The following is a 25,212-nucleotide window of genomic DNA, read 5'->3' on the forward strand; positions in this document are numbered from 1 at the left end:
GGGGCCTCAGAGCAGGACCGAGGCTGAGTGCGGGCTCGCGGCGCGAGCAGCGGAGCCACCTCCCGGTCCCGGTCCCAGGAATGTGGGAGGGCCAGGCGGCGAGGCGGGGGCGCTTCCTCTGCCCACGGGAGGGGAGCCGCCGGGGCGTGCGCGGGGCGCGCTGCTGCCCCCTCCCCACCACCCGACCGGCTGGGCGGGGGCGGGGGCGGCCGCGGAGGGCGGCGAGGGGCCGCGGGGCTCGGCCGCGCCGGGCGGGCGGGCGGGCGGGCGGGAGGAAGCGATGAATATTCAGAGGGGGAGGGGAGCGGAGGGCGGGAGCGCTTGCCGCGGCTCCCTGCAGCCCAAGCCGCATGACGCGCAGAGGAGGCAGCGGGAGCCGCCGGAGCCGCGGGAGCCGGGGTCCCGTCGCCGCGCACGGGGGGTGGGCGCCGCTCGCTCCGCCCCGCGGATCTCCTGCGCGCCCAGGGACGCGTCCCTCCCGTGACCGCCTCGTCGGGCCCAGCCTTGTGGCTGCGGCCGCTGCCATGTCCCGGGGGAAGCCCGGGGCGGGCGGAGCGGGGACTAGGCGGACCGGCTGGAGGAGGCGGAGGCGGAGGCGGTGGCTGGAAGCGGCGATCGGAGCGCCCCGGCTCGGGCGCACGGCGGGGCCCGACTCGCGCGGCCCGGGCACGTTCCAGGGCGCGCGGGGCATGAAGCCGGCGGCGCGGGAGGCGCGGCCCCCTCGGCGCTCGCCCGGGCTGCGCTGGGCGCTGCCGCCGCTGCTGCTGCTGTGTCGCCTGGGCCAGGTGAGCGGCCGGGGCCCGGGCGGTGGAGGGAGGGCGGGAGGGGCAGGACTGGCATCCCCGGCACCTGCCTGCGGTGCCCGCCTGCGGGGTTGGGGGTTCGAGGGCCCGAGTCCTGGAGCCCCCCGCCTGAAGGGCTCGCGGGCACCCGCCGGCCTTGCCGGCCACCGAGCCCGTTACCCGGCTGCCTGGCACCAGAGGGCGGGCGGCGGGCTCCAGGTCCCGGGGTGCGCGGAGCCTCCCCGAGGACGCCCCCGCGGGCTCCAGGCCGTCTCTGGCCCGCCCTTCCCGGAGCTGGTCCCGCCCGAGGCGGCTGGAGGGGGCGTGTGTGCCGAGGGCGCCGGGCGCGGAGCGGGCCGACCCGGCCTGCAGGGCCCGAGGGGCCGGGCCGAAGGGCAGCGGCGGCAGGCGGGGGCCAGAGCGGGCCAGGCCGGCGGGCCGGGGACGAGGCGCGGGGCCTCCGGGTCGAGGGCACCGCTTCCTGGGACCGTTCCCACCCTGGGGCCAGGGGGCCGCACGCGGGGGTCCCTCCCGCGGACAGCCCTCTTCTCGGGGAAGCCGCTTGCTCCCCTGGGGGCTTCCTTCGTGCCCGGCGGGCACCGGCTCTCCCCCCACTGTCCAGCTTCGCTCTGCAGCTCGTGCTGCGCCCGGCCTTGCGGTGAGCGATCGGAAAGCTCCGCTTCCCCTGGGTGGTGTTTCCACCCGGGCGGCGGGCAGCTGGAGACGCCCCCCTCGCAGAGGGAAATGCGGGGAGAAGTGAAAGAGCAGGGCGCCCAGCCCCGGCCCCGGCCCGGCTCGGCCCGGCTCCGCACAGCCTTCGAGGAGCCGCAGTGGAAAGGGCACTGGTGCTACCCTCCTGCGCATTTTGCTCATGAAAATCCTGCTTGTTTTATACAGACAGGAGCTCCAAGGGGCTGATGTGTGAAACCTGGGAAGTGAGTGATTGACTTGGGATGGGACCTGGGTTCAGGGAAAACTTCTCCCGCACAAACACAGGATTGTCTGAGGGCAGAAGCATCCGCCTTGGGGAGTAGCGCAGCCCAGCAGGCCGGCGGAGACGGAGCTCTGGGTGCTGATGTCCACTCTCAGTTGTCCCCAGCAGGCCCTGAACAGGCTCTCCCGAGGCCTGGGAGGCAGTGGGGCCTCCTGCAGGGAACATGGATCAGGTGTTAGAAGGAGCGCCAGGGCCAGGCTTCATGGCTGGGCTTGATCTCCATCTCCTCCAGTCCCCTGCATCCTCAGCTAACAGCATTGTGGGATGGGGGTACCACCACCTGCCCAAGGGATTGTTTGGGGCTTTCCCTGGCCAATGTCTGAAAGAGCTTTGAGGACATCAAACCGTGTCCAGATGGGATTATCACGAAGGGAGAGTGTGTGATCAATCTCCCTGTTCCTGTAAGGAAGCTTGTGGAGAGCAATCTATGAGATTAAAAAAAAAAAAGGGCCTCATAAATGAACATCTCATGCGCCAAAGTTTATACTAAAGAAATACTCGATTTTCATTTATTTTAGTTTAATTTGGTACATGCATATTGTATTATTAATATTTTTGCTTCAGTTGTGGTGGCTGTTAGCTATGCTTTGAACCAGCAACAACATTTCTTGGGTAAATTTATTTCTTGCCCAATCCTTCCTTGTATTTCAGTAGCATGTTGCCTGCCACTCCACACTTGTCCCCTATTCATATAGTTCCTTCTGCTCGAATTTGTTCTGTAGAAACGCAAGAGGACTCTGTTTCTCATTTTTGGATATGTTATAAAATAGGAAGTCTAAAAGGCTCTTTGAAAAAGCATCTCCAAAATCCACATTTGGCAGTTCATTTTGAAATTGGGTATTTCAGGGAATCAGTGCATTTTTGAGCTGAACCCGACTTTCAAGGTAGCTCAAACCCCGTATTTTATTTTTTTAATCCTAGAGAGATAGGAAGGGGGAAAGAGAGAGAGAGAGATAGAGAGAGAGAGAGAGAGAGAGAGAGAGAGTCATTGATGTGAGAGAAACATCGATTGGCTACCTCCCATACTCTCCCCAAACAAAGATCAAACCTACAACCTAGGTATGTACCCTGACTGGGATTCAAACCCACAAGCTTTTTGGTGTACGGGATGACGCTCCAACCAACTGAGACACCCGGCCAGGGCAACCCCTTATTTCTTTTAGATGAGGATATTGAGGCCCAGAGAAGACAGTGATCAGGCTGAGGTCACCTGGCAAGACTGCAGAGATATTGAGACTGAAACCTGTGTTGCCTGCCTGTGCCTCGTATTTTCATGATGCTTTGAGTGCGTGCACGCGCCGTATTTTCACTTTGCTCTTTCTTTTAACTATATGTACCATCCTTCCTCGTTGTGCATATTCCTGAACCTGTGAATGTAAACTGAATTGTTCAACATCAAATCATGTTTGACGTTGGAAGGCATAGTTGAGATTTCTGAAGCTTGTGCATTTAGGAAGTGTGGGTGAAGGTATCTAACTACCTCCCTAATACTGGATTGATTTCGTGTGGTTTGGATAGTGTGTGTGTGTGTGTGTGTGTGTGTGTGTGTGTGTGTGTGTGTTAGAATGGAATCGACTCTGGCAGGTTAAGAAAATGGACAAGTCATGGAAAAGACGCAGCTCTATTGGGACACGAAGGAGGACGGATGTGCAAGCTGGAAGGCTGAGATGCTGGAGGCCTCAGTGCTTAGTAGGTCTGGGAAAGCAATTTTTGACCCTGGTGTCTCATTCCCCTTCTCCTAGACAGGAAGGACGGTCGGAGATGATACCAGCATGAGGACTTTGCTGGTCGCAGTGTCTGACTCCACCCATTCTCCCAGCATTTTTGCACACTAATTTTGGTTTATGTGTATGTTATAGGCAGTGTGACAAAGCGACTCCCCCTCCCGCCCCCCCCGCCTCCTCCTCTTCAGAAATGTGGTCCTGACAGATTCTTTATAAGATCAGCTTGATAGTGGGCTGCTTTGAAAAAAAAAAAAAAAAGCTGGTGACTGACAGCTGTTTTGTTGGTTTATATAGTGTTGTGGGTTTGCTTTTTCTTTGCTTTCTTGATTACTAGGGAATAATAACTGTATTTATTATCTGTTCTAGCTAATCCTTGAGCCTGCTTACCTACCTGCTTCATCTACAGCATGAACAATATTTTGACTCCTCTTGATATTGCTTGTTAAATTCTCATATGGGTGACTTTAAATATTTCTGTTTTGCTTCAGAACAGCAACGGAAAAACCAAATGGTTATGTTCTCTTTGCAGACAGTTTAAGAAAACAGAGCAAATTGGTTTATGGTTAGAGTTTGACTTTGAGCTGACTTCAAGTTCAGCCCCATGATAAAGAGAACTGTGGAATGCCCAAGCCTTCCTAGGCAGGGAGAATGAATCCTGGCTCCCGAGTGAGCAATTTTGGTCAGCAAAGAGGTTATTTAGCTCCTAAAAGTAATTTTTGCTTGGGGTTGAGGCCTCGGCAGAGTTGCTGAGTGACTGTAGGCCTGGGTTTAGCCAGCACATCATCAGCAATTACTTCTTAGTTCATTCACTGCTCCGCCAAGGGAATTATTTTGAGTGCAGTGTAAGAGGCAATTTTCTGTGCGTTTCCCTTCTAACATAATGCTGTTGGTGATATTGTAATTAATAGGTACCATTACACGTGGCAGGCACTGTGCTAAGGGCTTTAATGCATTACCTCATTTGGTCATTTCAGAAATAGTAAGAGTTGGGTGTTGTCAGGTTCCCATTTTATTTGAGAAAACAGGTTCAGAAGTTACCAAAGACTCATAAGTAATAGGTGTCAGAGCCCAGCCCCATGTCACCATGGCCCCAGGTTACTGTCCCGTGCTGGGAGAAGGTCTTAAACCGAGAGCATGCCACCAAGAGAGGAGACTTCCGTGGTGAAGAGCAGGCTTGTGGGGCCTGGACCCTGAAGGGGCTGGGAGTCATTTTGGGTTTTCTGCATCCTAAACCCTGGAGCATCTGCTCCATTTGTAACACCGACAACCCAGGGACCCTCTTTCTTGCTCATGGTTCTTTGGGAGCCTGAGTCTTTGAGGCGAGTGGAGACTGAATGGGGTCTGGCATGGGAATACCTGGGTTCAAGTCTGTGCTCTGCCACTTAGTAGCTGCATAAACTTGGGCAAGTCACTTAACCTCTGTGACTCCTCGTTTCCTTATCTGGAAAACGGGACTAACACTTCCTGCTCCCCTGGGCGGTTGAGAGGATCAAAGAAGATAGAAGAGGAACTGCTATGTAAAATCTCAGGCACCATTCAGTTGCTAGTTGTGGCTGCTGCTGTTATTTGGGGGAGAAGAAGTGGGGCTTCAGATCATTAGTTTATAGAAGAAATACTCACCAAGCATTTCCACAGCGTGTTCCCTGGGGGGCTGTGCAAGATCAACTTAGCTCAGTCCCAAAAACATTCTTTTAAATGTTAAGAATTATTTTTTTTTTTTTTGGGGGGGAGTATTAGTATAAAAAATTGTAAGTTGCCTATCGAGCCCATGATTTTATAGGTAGAGTGAGGCTATCTAGAGCGTCATCGCAAATACGTTTATTTAAAGAGAATAAAAAGGCCCTAACCGGTTTGGCTCAGTGGATAGAGCGTCGGCCTGCGGACTCAAGGGTCCCAGGTTCGATTCCTGTCAAGGGCATGTACCTTGGTTGCGGGCACATCCCCAGTAGGGCGTGTGCAGGAGGCAGCTGATCGATGTTTCTCTCTCATCGATGTTTCTAACTCTCTATCCCTCTCCCTTCCTCTCTGTAAAAATCAATAAAATATATTAAAAAAAACAAAGAGAATAAAAAGGTGAGCTACGGAAAAATATTATGGAATAATTATATAAGGATGGTGTGGTTCTGGCAGACTGTACAGGTGATACATTGCTGAAGTCTGGAAAATATAGGCACCGAGTGGAGGCCGTGTGCTGAGCAAGAAAAGCAGCCCGCCTTGCAGGCCGTGGGGCTGAGCTGAGACGTTCCTCCCGTTCCCCCAGCTAACGGGCCACACTTGTGAGCTAGGCCGTGCGTGTGATGTCCTTGTTGTCAGAGGAGTGGTGAGTCTCTGTGGAGACCCCTGGCGCGGCGGCTACCTCAGACAAGGGGCGTGCATAGCAATTTTTGTCCCGGCCTCGCATGGCCGGCTTCCCATTGGCGTTTCTGGGGACCCCTCAGAGGACGGGAGCTGTAGGCAATTTGTTATTGCTTCCTTATTAGTGAAGCTGCAGTCTTCCCATTGTCTCAGAATTTCCATGGCATGTAAATGCCTGGGTGAGGGGTGGCAGGGAGGCAGCAGATGGGGGGCATTTTGAAAGCAAGCTAGTGTCAGCTCCCACAGAAGGTCTAATTTTAAACATGCAAATAATTTTCAGTTCCACTTTTCCTTCTTCCTGTTTGAGGGAAGCTGTGCCCGGCTGCCATTTCTGAGGCTTGAGCAGACAATGTCGTTTTTATGCCACAAACTATCTCCTTCTGCGGGGCAGGCATGGGGTGGTGTTTTTCTGGGTGCTGGGGCCGGGTCCCGGCCCATGGTTGTTTCATGGCTTCTGAGTAAGTGAATGAGTGAAAACTTAGCACCAATTTGGAGTCCATAACACAGTGATTCTTACTCTTTCTGGGGAGGGATGAGACCCTTAGAGTGTGTACAAGGGGAAGAATTCTCTCCCCCAAAGAAATGAAAATTTATAATTTTGTATGCAATTTCAGGGGTTTCATAGAAGCTTTAAAAAAATAATTGTATTTATTGATTTTAGAGAGAGAGGAAGGGAAAGAGAGAGACATTAATTTGTTGTTCCACTTATTTATGCGTTAATGAATTGCTTCTTGTATGTGCCCTGACCAGGGATCAAACCTGAAACCTTGGTGTATCGGGACAATGCTCTCACCAACTGAGTTATCCAGCCAGGGGCATAAAAACTTTAAAATAGCACATGGAGCCCAGGTTAAAAACCGTGCAATCTAAAACTGTGTAACAGAAAAGTTCTCATCCTCTTTAAAGATAACCCCATTGGGATCCTTGCTTTCCTTCTAGGGAGAAAAAAAAAAAAATGTTTCTATGTAATGTAGACAAGAATCTATGTTCATCTTTCTAAAAACATCCTTAGGCTTTTAATTTACTTAGTTATCTTAGGGATGATTTCATATTTGTACCAATAGCTTTAACTCATTTTAAAAAATGACTGCCTAATATTGTGGTGTGAATGAACCATAATGTAGTTGACCGTCCTCTGTCAGTGGACACTTTAGTTATTTTTAGTCTCTCCCCCCTCCCCTTACACTTCATACTTCAGGGAATGTCTTTGGTGCATCTTTCATATAACCTTCACGAGGATACTCATAGGGTAAGTTTTTAATTTTAGGGTTGCTGGATTAGAGGGTATATGAATTTAAAAATTTGATACTGTTGTGAACTTGTCCTCCAGAAATATTGTCTCAGTTTGTACCTGCCCCCATAGGTTTGGACAGTGTTTCTCCATACCATGAGGTGAATTGACGATTGTTAAATTTTGAGGTGAAAAATTGTCTTCTGTTAACTTTTATTTATAATTTTTTTCTTTTTTAAAAAAATTATATTTATAATTTCGAGTTGTGCACTTCTCCCCTTCATTTTGGGCTATTTGCATATCTTCCTCGCCCCCCCCCCCCTTTTAAAATTAACTCCTGTTCTCTAAAAAATAAAAAAATAAAAAATAAGATTACCTTTTGTTATCAATTTGCACAAGATCTTTGGAATTAAGGAAGTTAGTGTTTTGACTTCCTTTGTTGTACAAATATATATATTTCCAGCTATTTTAGATACAGTCCTTGTTTCTTAGGAACACAGATCCCTGGATGGTGAAGTGAGTATAGAACTTGGAGCCAAGCAGCCTGGTTGAAATCCTGGCTCTTCCACCTAACTAGCTGTGTGATCTTGGACTGGTGCCTTAACTTTTCTGATCCTTACTGTTCACATCTCTAAGGTGCCAATGATAATAGTATGTGCTGACCTAGCCAGTGTGGCTCAGTTGGTTGGAACATTGTCCCACACACTGAAAGGTTGTGGGTTCAATTTCCCGTCAGGGCACCTACAGGAAGGAAACCAATCCATGTTTCTCTCTCCCTCCCTTCCGGTTTCCCTCCTTCCCTTTTTCCTTCCTTCCCTCCCTTCCCCTCTTTCTAAAATCACTAAGTATGTCCTCAGGTGAGGATTCAAAAAAAAAAAGGATTTCCTTTCACACAGGACAGTTAGGTAAGTAAGATCACATTATGTTAAAGATCCTTGTAAATGGATATAGAAGTATATGAACAATTTACAAATACTCCCATTTACTCAAGTTACATTTTAAAGTTAGGGCAATAGGCCATACTTATGAGTTGTTAAAATTATGCTACAAAGAGATTAAATCCACAGTGGATTGTGTACATACATACACCTGTAAGTATGTATTAAAATAATGTAATGGGGAGCAATATAGGCTTCCCGATAGCACAATTTAAGTTATTTCTCATTTGACAAGTAAATAGAATTGAATTAATAAATGGCCACGAGATATGACTGGAGTGGCTATTGTGGTTCTAGCCCCAAAGGAACATAGGGATACTGACCACGTCCTTTACAAAACAAAAACAGGGTCCTTCTTGCATTGGCTTAAGCCCTTTTCTTTATCTTGCGACCTGACCAGCTTGGCTGTGGCCACCTCCTAGGAGTCTCTGGGTACATTTTGTGTAGGGCTAAGAGGAGTATTTATGCCAACAACTGCAAGTTTAGAGACACAAACCTTGGTTCTAATTGCGGGAGATGGGAGGGAGATGGGAGGCCCAGGGAGTCTGTGCTGACGGCCACCCGTTTCCATGGCAGCAAGGTGATCTTACATTTCCTGCTGCTGGCTCAGGGGCCACCTCATTTTCCTGTCCTTGTGTCCTGGGGGTTCTTCCTTCCTTACTGAGAGTGGACCACATGGGTGGACCCCTGGGACCTGCTCCTGCGCGGTGGTTGCAGGTACAGAGGGACATCGCAGCCCAGTGCTGGGTGCACGGGCGTTGGAGGCTACTTGCTAGCGGTGTGACCTTGGGCCAGCTCTTCTAATGCTTGGAGCCTCGTTTGTTCGCATCTGGAAAATGGGGACAACAAGAATACCTACCTCATAGGGTCCTTGAGGATTCAATCAATCTGCATAACAAGATCTTACCGTGAAAACAAACCTTCCGAAGATGTTGGCTGTTGTTTCATTATCTTATTTTACTGAGAGACTGGCATAATTTACTACTTCAAGAAATCTTAAAAAATTATTTTTACCTTATAGTTTATAGGCCTTCAAATGTATGCATTAATTCCATCCTCACAGCATCCCTGTGAGGTTGTCATTATTATGCCTCCTGAAGGTGTGGCTCAGACTGGCTTTAAGTGACTTGTCCAATTCAGGTGTCATCTGTATTTTGCACAATAATAATGTACCTTCGTAGGGTAGCCCAGTTTTGAACATTGCTCAAATGTGGAATTAGCATGTAAGCGACAAATTGGGCAGTTGAGTCCTCTAGTTGGATTCATACATAATCATTAGTTTGAACCATATGAAATTACTGTTTTTGGTACTTAGACTATGGTGCATAGTTCCACCCAATATGTTTCAGAAAATGTGCTTTTAAAGAAGTTTGGAAAACCAGATCACAGATTTGCATGCTGTAGAGCAATGTATTTGAAACCGTAGGTCATAAAAATCAGTTTAATGAGTGGTGATCAGCAGTAAGAAGTGATAGAATAGAAAATGGCAGAGTTTACTGCAAGTAGGAGGGGTAAGTATTGTGTCATGAAACTTGTTTCAATTCTGTACACGTGTGTGTGTGTGTGTGGTGTACTGAATTCCATATGACATAAATTTCTTATCATGGGTCAGTCATTGCCAAAAAAAACCCTGGCAACTACACTTTTTTTTTTTTAAATCCTCAACCGAGGGTATTTTTCCATTGATTTTTAGAGAGAGTGGAAGAGAGAGGGAAAGACAGAGAAACACATTGGTTGGTTGCCTCCTGCAGGTGCCCCAACCAGGGCCGGGGAGGAGCCTGCAACTGAGGTATGTGCCCTTGACTGGAATTGAACCCAGGACTCTTCAGCCCGCAGGCTGAAGCTCTATCCACTGAGCCAAACGCAAGCATGTCAAACTCGCAGCCGACGGATCGTAAACAAGGCATGCCCGCCGGCCGGCTGCAAGTTTGACATGCTTGGGCTAGGGCCTACTATTTATAGGGAATGGAGTGGTGGGAGGTGCAGGGTTGGGGGTGGAGGTGGGCTCTGTTTGTAGAGACAATGGAAACCAGTATAAAGTCCCACCTATGCGTCATCACTGCCCCCTATAGCTGAAAACCATTATGCAGCCGCTGGTGCAGGAAGGAACAACTTCTGGAGAGGTCCCTTAGGAAGGGGTATTGTTGTCTGAAGTGGCCACCAAATCCTATTGTGTGAAGAGAAACTAGGGGACGTAGAGGTGGGAGCTTTGGTAGAAGGATATCTGAATTTGTTGTCCTATACTCACTTTGAATCATAGCTCTCTCTAAAAGAGAATAATGCTAATTAAGCTAGAACAGGAGATCTCGACAGAGGGCACAGTGCCCAAGCCAACCTTCTCTGAAGGAGAATAATAGCCCTGCTTGCCTTTCTCCCTCCCTGGCCTTTGCTGGTGAGGCCATCCCAATCCTCCAGCCCTTACTTCAGGCAGGAATTACTAAACAAGCACTAATCACAGCTTTGAGATCTAGCACTGTCCAGCCTCGCTCATCTCTTAAATCGCTGTCCTGACCCTGCTACGTGGAGCTTGGCCTCATCACCACATGCCCATCATGTGACCTCATGCCTGCCCCTGTTCCTCGAGTTCATCTCATCCTGCAAACCACTCTACCCGAGACCACCTTTCCCTTTATTCTCTGATCCCATATTCTCATTCTAGTTCAGACCTGATGTGAAATCATTTTCATAGCCCGGACCCGGGCTTCTCTAAAATCAACAATAACCTCCAAGTTGGCTTCATTGTATCTGGCTACTGGGAGTCTGCCCCTATGAGAGTGGACATCAGACATGAAGTCACCTTCATTGACTGTCTCATTTTGGGCTTGTTCCTGGGGCCAGAGAGGCAGTTGAATGCAGTGGTGAAAAGCTCGGGCCCTGGAGCCAGATTCCTGGGCAGGAATTCCTTGTATGACCTTGACCATGTTGTTAAACCTCTCTGTGCCTCTGTTTTCTCATCGATGAGATAGGGTGATCATGTGATCATGTGACTCAGTTCTAAGGTTCTTAGAGGAAGTACATAAAGTCGTATGGATCACAAAGAACTATTCAGCACATATTAAACATCAGTAAACATTATAAAGAAAAGAAACAACGCGTTGGGTGTGGGGTAAGACTCGGACCCGTGGCCTCTCTCCCATCACAGCGTCACCCACAGAACCCTCAGCCTCTGCTCTCCCCCGGGGTCTGGCATTTTGGCTTTGCAGCTGCCTGACAGTGTGGTTGGGGCAGGTGGGACAGTTTCTCTTCCTTTAGACCAGGCTTTCTCAACCTCAGCACGACTGACACTGGGGCCTGATAATTGGTTGTGTTTGAGGGCTGCCCTGTGCACTGTCGGGAGTTAAGCGGCCTCCCTGGCCTTTGCTTGCTACGTGTCAGAGGCACCCCTCACCCCTTACTTGTGACAACCGAGAATGTCTCCAGATATTGCCACATGTGCCCCGAGGGAAAGCAGCCTGGTTGAGAACCATCCGGTTAGGCATCTCCTGTTTTGAAGTTAACAGTCTAGATGCCTGTGCTCTGGTGTCTTTGTGTGGGACTGCTTGCTGTCCTTCCCTTTCCATGTGATCGTGTAATTGACTTCCTCGCAGCGAGGCTGGAGGTCTCAACAAGAGCGTTGACAGAGGTGACAAGTATCTAGGTGGCTAGGTCTCAAAGAGGACTCACATCCAACCCCCTGCTTGTTCAGGGAGCACTTGTTAGGGATGCTGTGCCGAGCGAGCTCTGAGCCGGGAGTCTCTGCACCCAGTGGACTCCTGGGCCACATCCTCCCTGCGCTCTCAGCCTGGGGTTCCTCCTCCACGGAGTGGAAGAGCTGCCAGTTTCCCCGGCCGGCCCGGGTGGGAAAGGAAGCCGGTGTTAATGTGATATGTGTGGTGCTAAGCTCTGCTGCTGGGGATGTGAAGTTGAGGGAAGGCTCCGTGTTCATTAGGAGCCTTGAGGCCACATGTGCCAAGTTCCACACAAGGGATAGACCAGGCAGAGGGAGATCCCATTACAAAGAGACTCACTGCCAAGTTCCCCCTCCCACCGGCTCCCTGGAGCGTTTTCAGCTTTTAGAGAGTCGAGAGGCTCCGTGGCAGAAACCTAGAGATAATGCCTTCAGAGCCAGGGGTGGGGAGACCAGCAGGAATGAGGCAGGAGAGGAACCCCAGGACCCCCCTAAAAGGATGCTGCTGCCCACCAGGAGCAGGAGCGGTGGCTTCCTGAGAGCTCCCTGTTGACAGGACTTTTCAGGAATACACCCCTTTGTGAAGCCAGAAAAGGACTCCCAGCTCAGAGTGGGTCAGACCTGGCCAGGACATACTGTTGTCTATTTTCTGTTTAAAATATATTTTTTATGTGACACCTAATCAATAACGAAATTTAAATAATAAAAAAGAGCTCAAGATTAAAAAAATTTTTTTTTATTGATTTCAGAGAGGAAGGGAGAGGGGAAGAGAGATAGAAACATCAAAGAGAATCATTGATCCGCTACCTCCTGCATGCCCCCTACTGGGGATCGAGCCTGCAACCCGGGCATGTGCCTTTTACCGAAATCGAACCCGGGACCCTTCAGTCCACAGGACGATGCTCTATCCACTGAGCAAAAAATGGCTAGGACTGTTGTCTATTCTTTTGCCCAAGTTCTAGCCAGCTATCCTGGGACGTTTGCTGGGCTGTCACACATTGCTGTGCTGGGCTCTTGTTAGGGAAGAGGCACAGAGTGGTGAAGGGACTCGGCCAGAGCCAGGGCTGTGGCTCCTCCGTGACCTCGCTTCTACTGCTTTGTGACCCACAGCAACTTTGTAGCTTTCAAACCTGAATTTTCTCATGTGCCAAATGGGGATAAATAAACACGTCAGAAGATCATGGTCGAGAGTCATTGAGGAGATGTAGGGGAAGCCCGGCATGGTGCCTGGCATATGGAAAGTGCTTCCTAATGCCAGCTGCTGTCCGTATTATTGTTTCAACTGTCAGTGATGGCACCGGGCTCTTGCTTTGATGAGCTTTTCCAGGAATAGGACTCTCTGAGCTAGTCATCGAACCCACCCTAGCCCTGTCCAGTAATGCTTGGGGTACGGGGAGATGTCACCTGGGAGGACAAAAAGCCTGAGATTCCGGATATAAAGCAAAAATCTGCCCTCAGGGATGGAATGTGTGATCTCACTGTCTGGAACCAGCAGAGCTCAATGTCATGCGCCTTGGTGGTTAATCATTGCTAGCGAGAAGATAAAAGGGATCATTGCCTAAGAGAATGTCAGAGTGGGAAAGGACCTAGGGATATTAGGCCGGGGAAGAGCAGTGGGTTCCAGATTGTGTCTATCTTGGAGTGATTGGTAGTGGCTGCACGGGCCCTGTATAGAAGGGGTCCTTAGACCACTTGGGATGGCCTTGCTAGCAGGAGAGAGCACTGGGATCAATTAATGATGTCTGCCATGGACATAAGAAAGGCAAAGGTTGGCACACTTGCCGTTTACTTGCTCTTTTGGGTTACAGCTGGTGGCACAAAGGCCTATGGCTTGGCTCACTGGAGGGTCACTCAGCAAGTCATAAAACCATAAACATCTTTTTGGAAAGGGGTCTTTTAAGAGTGTCCAATTCTTTAGTTTCGTCCGTGAGAAAGTGGGTTTTGCTCGACTGTCTTCAGTGAGGAGGAACCCGCTGTCTCAAAAGGGAGCATGTTCTGTCTTTGGGCCCCTCTCCCAGTACTGACACCGCTGAGGGGAAGAAAGTCCTCAGAACCCCTTAAGGTGGGCTCTTCTCAAGCACGGCTGCCTGGAGAGCTTCTAGAAAACACTGGAGGCCCCCACTCCTGGCCAGCGGCATGCACCAGTGCCGGCACTGTGGTTTTATTGTAATTTTTTCAAACTCCTCCTGTGAGGTTAATGTGCAGCCAGAGTTGAGAACCACTGAGGCAAAATCTTTTTTTTTTTTTGAAGGGCACGGTTGTCCAGGGTTGTGTGGAGGTAGTGGCACCAGGAGAAGGGAAACCAGGAGAAAACCCTTTATGAAGTGACTGTCCTGTGCCAGGTGCTTTTACGTCCATGCTGAGACTTCTTGTCCCACAAAGATGTATTATTCCACTGCTTAAAGCGCCCTGTGCCCTGGCCTGTGTTCTCAGTGGTTAGAGCGTTGGCCTGTGGACTGACAAAGGGGTGCGGGTTTGATTCTCGGTCAAGGGCATGTTACCTGGGTTGCAGGTTTGATCCCCCGCCCAGATTGGGGCGCATGTGGGAGGCAACCAATTGATGTGTCTCTCTCACCTCTCTCTCTCTCTCTCTCTCTCTCTCTCTCTCTCTCTCTCTCTCTCTCTCTCTCTCTCTCTTTTCCCTTACTCCCTTGTACTCTCTTAAAAAAAATCAATGGAAAAAAAAACCCCTCAGGTAAAGATTAATAAAAAATAAAATAAAATAAAATAAAATAAGGCCCTCTGTGCCTTCATGTTGCAGGTAGATAAACCCAGATGGTGGCCTATAAGGGGAGGGAACCTCAGTTCAGATCATCAGGCCCCTCCCCTCTAACTTAACCCTTTCGCCTCTTTTAGGGACTCTCGTCACACTGGCTTTGTTATGGTGGACACTGGCCCCACCCGCTCTCCCTTGGGGGCTCTCCTTGCCGGTTCTCCCCCAGATCCTCCTGGCTTCTTCTCAGGCCTTAATTTGTTCTTGCCCAGACAAGACACTTATCCCATTATCCGGCTTCATTTCCTCCACCCTTATCACCACTCGGAACTATCTTATTAGTTGACTGTTTGTTTCCCCGCCCCCTGGAGTAGTAACGGCAGGAGGTAGGGGTCCTGCCTGTCTGCTTCTCTGCTCCATCCCTCGTGCCTAGGACAGAGCCAGCCTCAAAAAAGGTGTTTGTTGAATGGACGAGTGGAAAGAAGAACCATGACATGGAGCTGTGATAATTCCCAAGTTATAATCAATTAGAGTCCTAGTTTACTGCCTCTCAGTCCCATGTTATTTCCAGTTATCTCATAATATTTTTACCGTTTGCCACCGCAGCCCTAAATGTGTGTGTGTGTGTGTGTGTGTGTGTGTGTGTGTGTGTGTGTATGGATATGTTTTGGGGGAGCACAGGAGTCCTTGAATCCTTGGGGTGGGGTTTAGCTTGCTGCAGTAAAACAAGCACAGATTTGGAAGTCGTTTGGACTTGAGTTTGAATCCTAGCACTGCTCTTTTTAGCTGTGTGGTCTTGGGAAATTATTGAACCTCTCTGAGGCCCAGGCTTTCTTCTCTGCAAAATGGAATCAGCATGCTAATGATTAGCTGCCATTGAATGCTTTCTGTGTGCCAGGCTCTGTGCTGACTTTATGTGTTTTGACTGAGTGAATCCTCACGACCACTTAATGGGGCAGTTCTCTGTGTCGTCAATTTACAGGAGAGGAAAACAAGATACAGAGAGGTTAAGCAACCAGCCCGAGGTCACACAGCCAGTCAAAGGAGGAAACAGGGTTCAAGCTCTGGCAGCGTGGTTCTAGAGTCAGGGTGTTAGGAATTTATGAAAGCATGCCCAGGGACCCTAGAACAGGTGTAGAGACACTCAGTGCAAGTTAGTTCCTCCTCCCCCTTTGACCTTTACTCTCACAGTGACATTTAAGTTTTCTTACTGTTTTGTTCTCAAGTTGGTGACAAAAGTACCAATTTCCTGCTGGCAGGGCTCTTTTCCACACACAGCTTCTGCTGACAGGACCTCAGGGAGAGTAACTTGCAGGCCGGGAGGGAGTGTGAGCGAATGAGGGCATGTCCCCATTTGAAAAAACAACTTCTGCCTCAAATGTTTCATGAGCATCTACTTTGTGCTAGGCATCGTGACTCTGACCAATAAAAAAAAATCAAAACAATAATCGTCAGTCCTGTCACTTCAACTCATCAATCCTTCCTTTTCCAGCCCGGTTACCTGGGCACTTTTCTTGGTTGCGATCATTGGAGACGGGGATTTGGGACTGTGATGGGTCTGTGTTGGGTGGTACCTCGCTGAGGCATTTCTGGGAGGGATTTGCCCTGTTTTGATAAATGGAAGCATGAACAGCCAAAGCCACGTTTCAAATGGCTGGTTTATTTTGGGGTGGGTTTCAGTGTTGGTGTGAGACTGAGCAGGCTTCAACATGAGGTTTTTTTTTTTAAAATTTATTTTTTCCTAAGTACCTAAATATATCAGAGTGGTATAACAACATTAAAAGAAATGTAAAAACTAGAGAAAGACCCCCCCTGGCCCCGCCCCGTCACAGAACTATTATAATTTTAAAGTACTTACAGCTATGATTTTTTTCCAGGTGGCTTCTTATTGGGAACAATTGTGATCACAGAGCAGGGACAGTGAGCTTTTGAGCCTTTCATGACAAAAGGCTAAATGAAGAAAACTTTCTTCCACGGTGATATATGGATGACATATACAAAACCATATTCTTTTTAAAAAATTTAATTAATTATATCTTGAGCTTTTTTTTTTTTTGTCAAAAGTTTTTATTTTATTTTATTTTTTTCCATTACTATTTATCCCCTCTATGCTTTCTTCCACCTCCACCCATCCTCCTCCACCCCTGCAATCACCACACTGTTGTCCATGCTCATGAGTTCTCTCTCTCTCTTTTTTTTTCTTTTCATTTTTTCTCAGTCCCTGCCCCGAGCTATCTGCCTGCTCTCTATCTATGAGTCTGTCTCCGTTTTACTTGGTAGTTCAGTTTGTGTAACCATATTCTTAATAGCTGCAGGATACTGTATGGAGTAGGTGCACTGTAATTCACTTAACCTTTATCTTATTTAGTAATTTGAGCAGTAGTCTATTTTTTACATTTTTAAGTAGAGCAGGAGTAAATGTTTTCACACAGGTAGCTTTCTCTGTGAAATAGAAATGATTTCTTCCAGATTCATTTCCAGGCATCTTTATAATCTTTGACAGCACTGGCCAAGTGACTTTTCTAAAGGGGAGCATTGTTTAGACATCGCCATTGGAATGTAGGAGACTGCCTGTTTCATTACGCCCACTGGGTGTTATCACTTCTTCAAAACAGATTTTGAATTTGATATTTATATTTGCCCACTTGGTTGTGTGGTGGCCGCCTCACACCGCCTTTGACCGTGAGTGACTCATACAGAACCTGTTTTGTGCGATCTGTTAAAACATTCATTAATTTTTTCTTTTTAATGCTCAGGAAAATGTCAAGTCACTGTGTTTTGTGCTGTAATTTACGCTTATCTGGTGGTACTTAGAAAAATTCTAGGTACATCCAGAAACCATCTGGGCCTAATTGTGTATTACCTGACGGCAGAGAGAATTTTTAGAGTGAATTTTAGGGGTGCCTGCTCTCCAATATCTCGCTCTAACCTCGAGTCACGTGACGATCAGATGGACATTGGTGGAATGAAATATTACTGAGCACTTGCTGTCTATCTAGACCTTTGTGATTACATCTTTAAAGTGGCAGCAGGTGCTAGCACAGAGGGAAGAGAAAGTTGAGTTTCAATCCCGGCATGGCCACTTGCATCACCGCCTCGGTCGGGTCTTCCCCCCTCCCTCCCTTCCTCTTCTCCACCACCTGCCTTTGTTTCCCCACCTGTAAGTCAGTCTGACAGTGCGTGTGGAGGTCAAGATTAAGAACATTGTGCTAATCAGGATTGAGCATACAGGAAGTTCTGGGGATCCTGCTGTTGGTATTGACACAACAGTGGCCTGAGGGGTGGGGTAGAAGAAGAGGAAAATAGGCCAAACCAGGGACGGAGGTTCTGGGTTAGCTGGAGAGATAAGATGGGCTGACTGGAGACCCTTCCAAGTCACACAGACAGCGCAGGCTCCAGGGTAACAGCCAGGAGCTGGGAAGAGAAGTGAGGCCAATCCAGTACCCTTGGCTGCTGTTTGGGGGTGAATGTTGGGAGCCCAGGTCCACAGTGGGGAAGACTCATTCCTGTACAGTGAGGGGGTCACAGCTGGCAGATTCAGAGTGTCTGTGTCAGCTCACCTGGGGACTTGAAGGTCTCGGATGTCTTAAGGATTTAAACTTTGTCTTGTAGAGAGTGAGGCATCATGGGAGGATTTTCTTTATAGAGTGTGAATATTAGTCATTGTATTGTTTTGTTATGTTTTTTGATGGCCACTTGAAAAAGAACAGCTTTATCTATAATAATAAAAGCGTGATATGCTAATTAGACCGGACATCTTTCCTGACATCCTTCTGGACAACCTTCTGGACGAAGCTGGGGCTGCAAGGGAAGCCGGTGCTGGCAGCCGGGGGAAGGAAGGCCTACTCTTGCACAAATTCCGTGCATCGGGCCTCTAGTTGAGACATAATTCACTTACCATAAAATTCACCCTTTTAAAGTGTACACGAGTCAGTTGTTTTTATATTCAGAGCTGTGCAACCATCATCATTATCTAGTTCCAGAATTTCTTCATTACCCCCAAAAGAAACCCCACACTCATTAGCAGTCATTCCCTATTCTCCCCTCCCCCCAGCTCCTGGCAACTACTAGTTTGCTTTCTGTTTCTAAGAATTGGCCTACTCTATGTAATTTGTGCTTTTTTTAAAATCTGGCTTATATCACTTAGTCTGATGTTTTCAAGGCCCACCCTTATTAGAACACATTTCAACACTTCATTCCTTTTAATGGCCAAATAATATTCAGTCACAGGGACGTACCATGCTTTATTTCTCCCTTCATGAGTGGATAGACATGTGGGTTGCTTCCACGGTTTGGGTATTATGAATAATGCTGCTGTGAACCACGTGTGTGCCGGTTTTTTTGTGGACATGTGTTCTCAGTGTGGTGGGATTTTGAACTGGTGAGAGGTGTTGGCGACCCTGAGCAGGTGGGTTGTGCCGAGGCCTGTGTGTGTCTCTGTCCTCCCCAGGCTGCTCCAGGGCGAGGTTTATGTGCTTCCTTTCTTTTAAAGACCCTGCGAGGCAGGGTCTGCATCATTCCCCTTGTATAGTGAGGACATTAAGATTCAAGGAGAGTAAGTCAGCCTCCCAGCTAGAAGATGGTAGATCCCAGCTCTGTCCAGCTATGAACTGGCCAGCATGTCCCCTGCCCAGCGCAGACCAGGCAATGCGGTGGCCCCTGGGTGGTGATGGTGTAGAGCGCAATAGGCTGTGCGGAGTGGGGTGCGCACAGGTGTGACTGGGGTGTGGGGTGAGGGACTGTGCTTCAGAGGCAACATCGGCAGAAGCTGGTGTGTGGACGTGACCTAGAAAGAACACTGACTTGGAATTGGGAGGGTGGGTTGGATTCTTGGCACGACCTTTGTGATCTTGGACTCACCTTGCCTCCTTTGAGCCTCACCTTTCTCATCTGGAACCTGGGGCTCTCCTCCCCACCCCCTGCCCCCCTCAAGGCTGATGTGAATGGTGGTGGGTTAGGGAGAAGGGAGGGGAGGAGAGAAAAAAGGGAGGGGGACCAGAACCTGCTAGACTGTGCAAAGCTGATGATCTGGGAGGTGGGGGTCGGGGGAGAGGGGGGTGGGGAGGCCCTGGGGCTGCGTGCAGCAGAGGCAGGCAGGTTCAGGGGGTCGGGCGGGGAGGAGGTAGCCGGCTGATTTGGGAGGACATCCCTGCCCATTGGGGGAGTTCTGAACCCTGCGGAAGCTCTGACCCAGAGGCTGATGGGCAGGTTGTAATCCAGAGACTATTGATTTTTCCTCGCGTTTGAATCTGAGCCTTTGTTTCTGGGAAGAGCCTGGTGTTGACCTGTGCACAGCACCAGCAGCCTCCGCAGCACATCCCTCCCTCACTGTGGCCAGGCATCCCCTCAAAACCAGCGAGGCTTTCCTGGGTCCCGGGGGTCACTCGGGTGGCCTCTCCTATCTGGCGTGTCTTTGTTCGAGTGTCAGGGCTGACGGTCCCCTTTATCACGGACGTGCAGCTTGCCTGGGTTTTGTGAAAAGCTTGTCCCTGCCAGTCAGAAAATAAAGGCAAGAAAGCGCCCCTTTGGAGTTGGCGTCGCCGTGACTTGCTCTAGTTCTGACTCCTGTGTTTTGCTGGGTTGTTATGAATCAGTCACTTCATTTTTTCTTTAAGCATGACAAGCACATTTGTCTTCATACGGGAAGCGAGGCTTATGGGATGCAAGGTAGATGATTTTTTTTCTTCTTCTTAGAATCCTTCCTCTACCCCCATCACAGAGCCATCTGAGGAGTCCTCCTTTGTCCTGGCTATGAGGACATAGGGGATGAAGAGTGACAGCCTTCCCCTGTGGGTTTCTGCTCTCTTGCCTCCAGGCAGCAGCTGTTGGTCGGGGTCGGTACTATCAATTTGCATCATGAAGTACAGTCGCTGTTCATTTATGAAATTGGCCAGGCCCAGGGGCCTCATTCAGAGAAGGAAGGGACCTTAAGGATCATCTCATTCAAACCGTTCACTTTGCAGGTGTTAAAACTGAGGCCCAGAGAAGGGAGGCGACTTGCCCAAGACCACACATCTAGTCACAGTGTGAGCCCAGCTGCCTGGTTCTTCCAGACACTGAAGTTCCAGTAGTGAGCACAGTACGCTGGGAACACACCTATCTCGGACCTGTTTCTGGTGGATATGAAATTGGTTTCCTGGGGGGTTGAATTCTGATGTGTGCCTGGTGACCTATCTGCTGGGGGAAGTCCATTCCTTGTGGGGAGTTGAAGTTGTCTACTGTTTTCTGGCATCTCTGCTGCTTTTGACCTTTTGAGGTGCTGGCTGCCTGATGGCTCCCACCTGCTACCCCCATTTTTTTGCCTTTATAGGCAACAGAGAAACCAACTCAGTAACAGAATGAATTTATGGTTGACCAAACTGGGAGGCTGAGTTAGGGAGGTGGATGGGTGATAAAAGGATAGGGTTCCTCCTATAATAAAACTTGCTGATACAACTGTTGAAAGTCATTGTCTTACTCATCCTCGCCCAAGATAAGCCACACAATGGGTGGTATCAGGGGTGCAGAGGTCCCCCCTCCCCCCTCATGAGAACACAGAGAGATGAACTTTGTGTGGGCTGGTCGGTTAAAAGAAAAACAAGAAGCCATGGGTTGGAAGCTACCTGAATGTTAAGCAGTGGGGGATTGCTGCTGAAACCTCACAAATGCTTTGAAACAATGCTTAATGATATGGGACATGTTTGTGATGGAGGACATTTAAAGATGGGGGCTACAAAATGACATAAGGTGTAAACCCAGCTGGGTAACATAATCAACCAGCGTTCCAAGTCAGACATGTATTTCCTATAGATATATGAGTGCACTAGAGTGCGGTGTTTGGAAAGCACGTTAGCAGACCTAGGCCAAGGCTGGCTGAGCTCTGCCACAAAATTGCCACGTGCCCATGAGCAAGTCACTGGGCCTGTAGAGCTCAGGCTTCTCATCTCTGGGTTGTTGTGAGAATTAGACAATCTGCCTGGGCCTTCAGGGGCAGGGCTCCGTGCTTCCAGTCTTGGCGTCCCCGGTGAGTGATGGCACGGTGGTTCCATGGTCAGACCCAGCCATGTCATCTGCTGCTCCAAGGCTATCGGAGCCCTAGTGCCTCTGGGTTCTGGACACACACGCTGCGTGCACTTGCTAAACCTCGTTTCTCTCAGTTCCTCCGGCGTGGTGTGCCCGTTCCTGCCACCAGGCCCTTACACATGCTGCAGTAACTCTTGTTGTTGTTGTTTTTTAAAATCTTCCCAATAGACTGGGTTCCCCAAGGGCACCATGTCCGAGGGCTTGGTGCTCAGTAGGTGCTCTGTAAATGTTGTTGAATGCACTGAACAGGTGGGACTTGAGCTGGGCCTTTAAATAAAAAGCACGGGTTGCTGGGCAGGTTGAGAGAGAGCATCGTTCCAGGAGGCAGGCAGGGCAGAGGGCAGTGGTGGTCACTACTGCCTGTTTGGGGACCAGACCCACTGGGCACAGCAGCGATTTACATAGGCATAGCCTGCCTTTCCGCATTCATTGTCGCACGGGAGTCACATATGTTGTGAGACATTTGATCTGTTGTCAGGCTTGATCAGTTTTGCTGCTTTTTGTGGCTTGGAGCCGTGTGTGCTTCTTCATAAGAGAGACCCACCCCGACCAGGCCTGGGTGGTTCTGCACCTGGGTGAGGCTTCGGCCTTGTGCTGCCGTCAGACGAGAGCCCGGCTGGAGCAGAAGGCAGCCTGGCTTCTGTTCTGGCCTTACCACGTACTAGACTGGCGATGGAGGAGTGACCTGAGAAAGGAAAGGAATGCTTACCAGAGTGTTCCAAAATACTACTTGTAAGCACAGTATTTTCATTTAGTTCTCCCAGCAGGGGTGCAGCTGGGAATGTGATGGCCACACGTGAATGATTGGTGTTAAGGAGGCAGTTTTATTGAGAAATTATTGATATACATCACTGTATACGTTTACAGTATGATGGTTTGATACACATATATTTACATGTATTGTGAAATGATTACCATATTAGGTTCAGCTAAAATATGCATAACATAAAACGTGCCATTTTAACCAGTTTTAAAGTGTGTAATTTAGCGGCATTAAAGTCCATTCATAGTGTTGCTCACCTGTCACCACTATCCATTCAAGCAGTGTCTTTTGTGCTTTACAAAGTTCAACTCATTTAATCTTCACTCATTTACCTGGGAGAACAGTAGAATGGTCAGACATGGGGTTAGTAATCATAACGGTCATCGCTGTTACGGGTACCGGGAGCTTCCTGTGAGCCAAGCCTGTGCTAAGCACTTTCAGTCTCACGAGAGCCCTCCCAGGTCAGGATATGGTTACTCTCTTTTTGCAGACGAGGAAACGGAGGCACAGAGAGGTCAGAGACCTTGTCGGAGGTTGCACAGCCTAGTGACCCTGCTAAGATCACACAGGGAGGGAATGGCAAAGCTGGGATTTGAACTTGGATTTGAAGGACTGCAGAGCCCATGATATTCTCTCCTTCACATGGGAGGGTGGTAACTGATTTTCAGTTTTTAAAAAAAATATCTGTTTAGGAGAGAGCACGGCAAAGTGCGGTCAGGAAGAGCTGGGGCAGCTCCGTGGGTGACTGAGCGCCAGCAGTTACCTTCATGTGTATTTAGGGGACTCGGGGGTCACATGAGTCTAGGTCTAAACTACTTGGGGGCATGGGGTGGTGCTGAAGTGGGTATTCCTGGGGTGAGTGCCGGGCCAGCCATTGTCCCAGTTTTCCTCTGATTCCTTTTTTTTAATGAATGCTGTGCTAGTAACACCTTGCTGATCATCTTGCTTTGATCCACACCCTCTAAGTGGTGCTAATTGAATGAACCACAGCCCAAGGCGGTGTTTTTAAGGTTGGCATCTAGGAGGCCTTGTCTGAAGCTCTAGTCAACCAAGATGTTGACTGCCGTTCCTGTTCATTCAACAGTTTCCCCTGAGCGCCCGCCCTGTGCCAAGCCCTGTGCTGGGTGCCAGGGGAATGAGAGTGGAATGCAGTGTCCCCGCAGTCAAGGGCCTCATGATCTACTGGGGCCAGAGAGAGGCAACTGCTCTGCGGTGCTCCCTTTAGGGAGGGTGGTCTGGTCTGCAAACAGGACCTGGGCAGACGGGGAGGTGGGCAGGGAGAGATGCATCCGGAGGGGCCTTGGGGGAAGAGCGTTCAAAGGGAGCCCCTGGAGTGGGCACTCGGCGCTCCCATCCATCTTCCCAACCCTGTGACCTAGCTCAGGGCCTGCACACAGAGGCTGCTGAGAACGCATGTCAAGGTTGCATTCAAGATGTCCCGCCCATGAGGCAGAAGGTCAGTGACAAGTGATATTAAACTCCATTGGGGCCCATGTTTGCCTACAGGCCACTTTCATTTCTTTCAAACACATGGAATAGGTACCAGTACTAGGAGGACCATGAATCTGGTGGCCGTGTAGGGCCACACTCACGTGGACAGCAGGCCTGGAGCCCAGCAGCATACAGGGGTCCGAGGTCAAGGCCAGCATTCTAGTCAGAAGCCAGGTTCCTGCTGGTACTGGGTACTCAGTACTCAGTACTTGGTTGTCGGCAGATACTTGATGGCTGTTTCACAAATGAGGGAAAGGGCACCAGGACCTGTGGAGAAGGGGGAGCTGAGGTTGGGAGCAGCCCTCTGCTGCCCGGAAGTGCTCAGTAAATACTCCTTAATCTTTTCCTGGCAAGCCCTGTGGTGTGCCCAGGAGAGGCCTGGTTGGTGTGGGGGAGGGGTGCTAGTCATTGGGGTATCCTACCCTTCTGCCCTCCTGGCTCCCTGGTTGCTGGGGTGGTGGCACCAACCTGTGGAGGTGTCAGTGGGTAAACAAGCAGAGAACACAGCAAGGGGAACCTGTTGCCAGGCAGCCTCTGGGCTTAGTGCGCTAAACAGAAGCATGTGACGCACCCTGGAGGCAGCCACCAGGAGCTGGGGGCCTGACTGGGACACACCCCAGATCCCTCCTCCTGGGCCCTCTCCAAAGAGAGTGCTGCCCGCCCGCCGGAAGGGGCTGGTGAGGCCCCCTCCCCGCCCACTCTCTGGGATCTCTGCTTTGGCTTGGCTGTTTCTCTGTGTGCAGGTGACCCCGAGCCAGGAGCCTGGGAGTTGGTCTTGCTGAAGCCGAGCTGAGCCAGTGGGTTCGGGAATGTTCAGGGGCAGCCAGAGTGCCCAGGTGTCCACACAAAGGGGTTGTTTAGCTCTGAAGGACCCATGTGATTTTTAAGAAATGCAGTGTATTCCCACGTTGGGATAGAGGGGGTAGAGGGGTTGACTTAGAGAGTGGGGATGCTCTTGTCCCCGGGATGTTTTGGGAACATCTCTTATCCCTTTTCTTCTCAGGCTCAGTTAGAGCCCTAAGGGTCCTGAGGACATTGTTGGTCTTTCTTCTCTTCGGAAGTGGTGGGGAGGGGGTAATTTGGAGAACTCTGGGCTAACCCAAATCATACAGATGTCTCTCTTGCGGGACTTCTAAGAACTTTCAGTATGCCCTGACTCTAAGAGGGAGGGCGGCATAAACCCTTATTTTCCCCTAGGTATTTGTTTTGCCTTGTATCTGTCTGCACTATCTCATGGGACTTGTGTTTTCAGGAACCTGATGCAGGAAATTAATTCACTCATTCAACAAATATTGATGTGTTTTTACCTGCTATGTGCCAGTGAACATTCTAGATGATTGCGATACATTCAGTGGCCAATTCAGACCAAGAGCCCTACCTCAGAGAAACTTGCATTCTTGCAGAAGTGATGAACTGATCTTTATGGAGCACCTACTGGGTGTCAGGCTTGCAAGTTATCATATGTTATCCTGTTTCATCCTCGCAACGCCTG

The 25,212-nt window shown here is 49.6% G+C and overlaps 1 protein-coding gene across 1 annotated transcript in view; it reads left to right on the plus strand.

The window, feature by feature from the left end:
- The first annotated feature begins 318 nt into the window (after positions 1-318).
- The window catches only part of PTPRJ (protein tyrosine phosphatase receptor type J), a 141,044-nt gene continuing 116,150 nt past the window's right edge, over positions 319-25,212 (plus strand). The window contains exon 1 of the mRNA XM_079788601.1: positions 319-785. Within this exon, the coding sequence (XP_079644727.1) occupies positions 351-785 (435 nt within the window). The 5' untranslated portion in view covers positions 319-350. The remainder of the gene's footprint in view (positions 786-25,212) is intronic.

This window comes from Cnephaeus nilssonii (genome assembly GCF_951640355.1).
Source record: "Cnephaeus nilssonii genome assembly, chromosome: 13".
Taxonomy (NCBI): Eukaryota; Metazoa; Chordata; class Mammalia; order Chiroptera; family Vespertilionidae; genus Cnephaeus; species Cnephaeus nilssonii.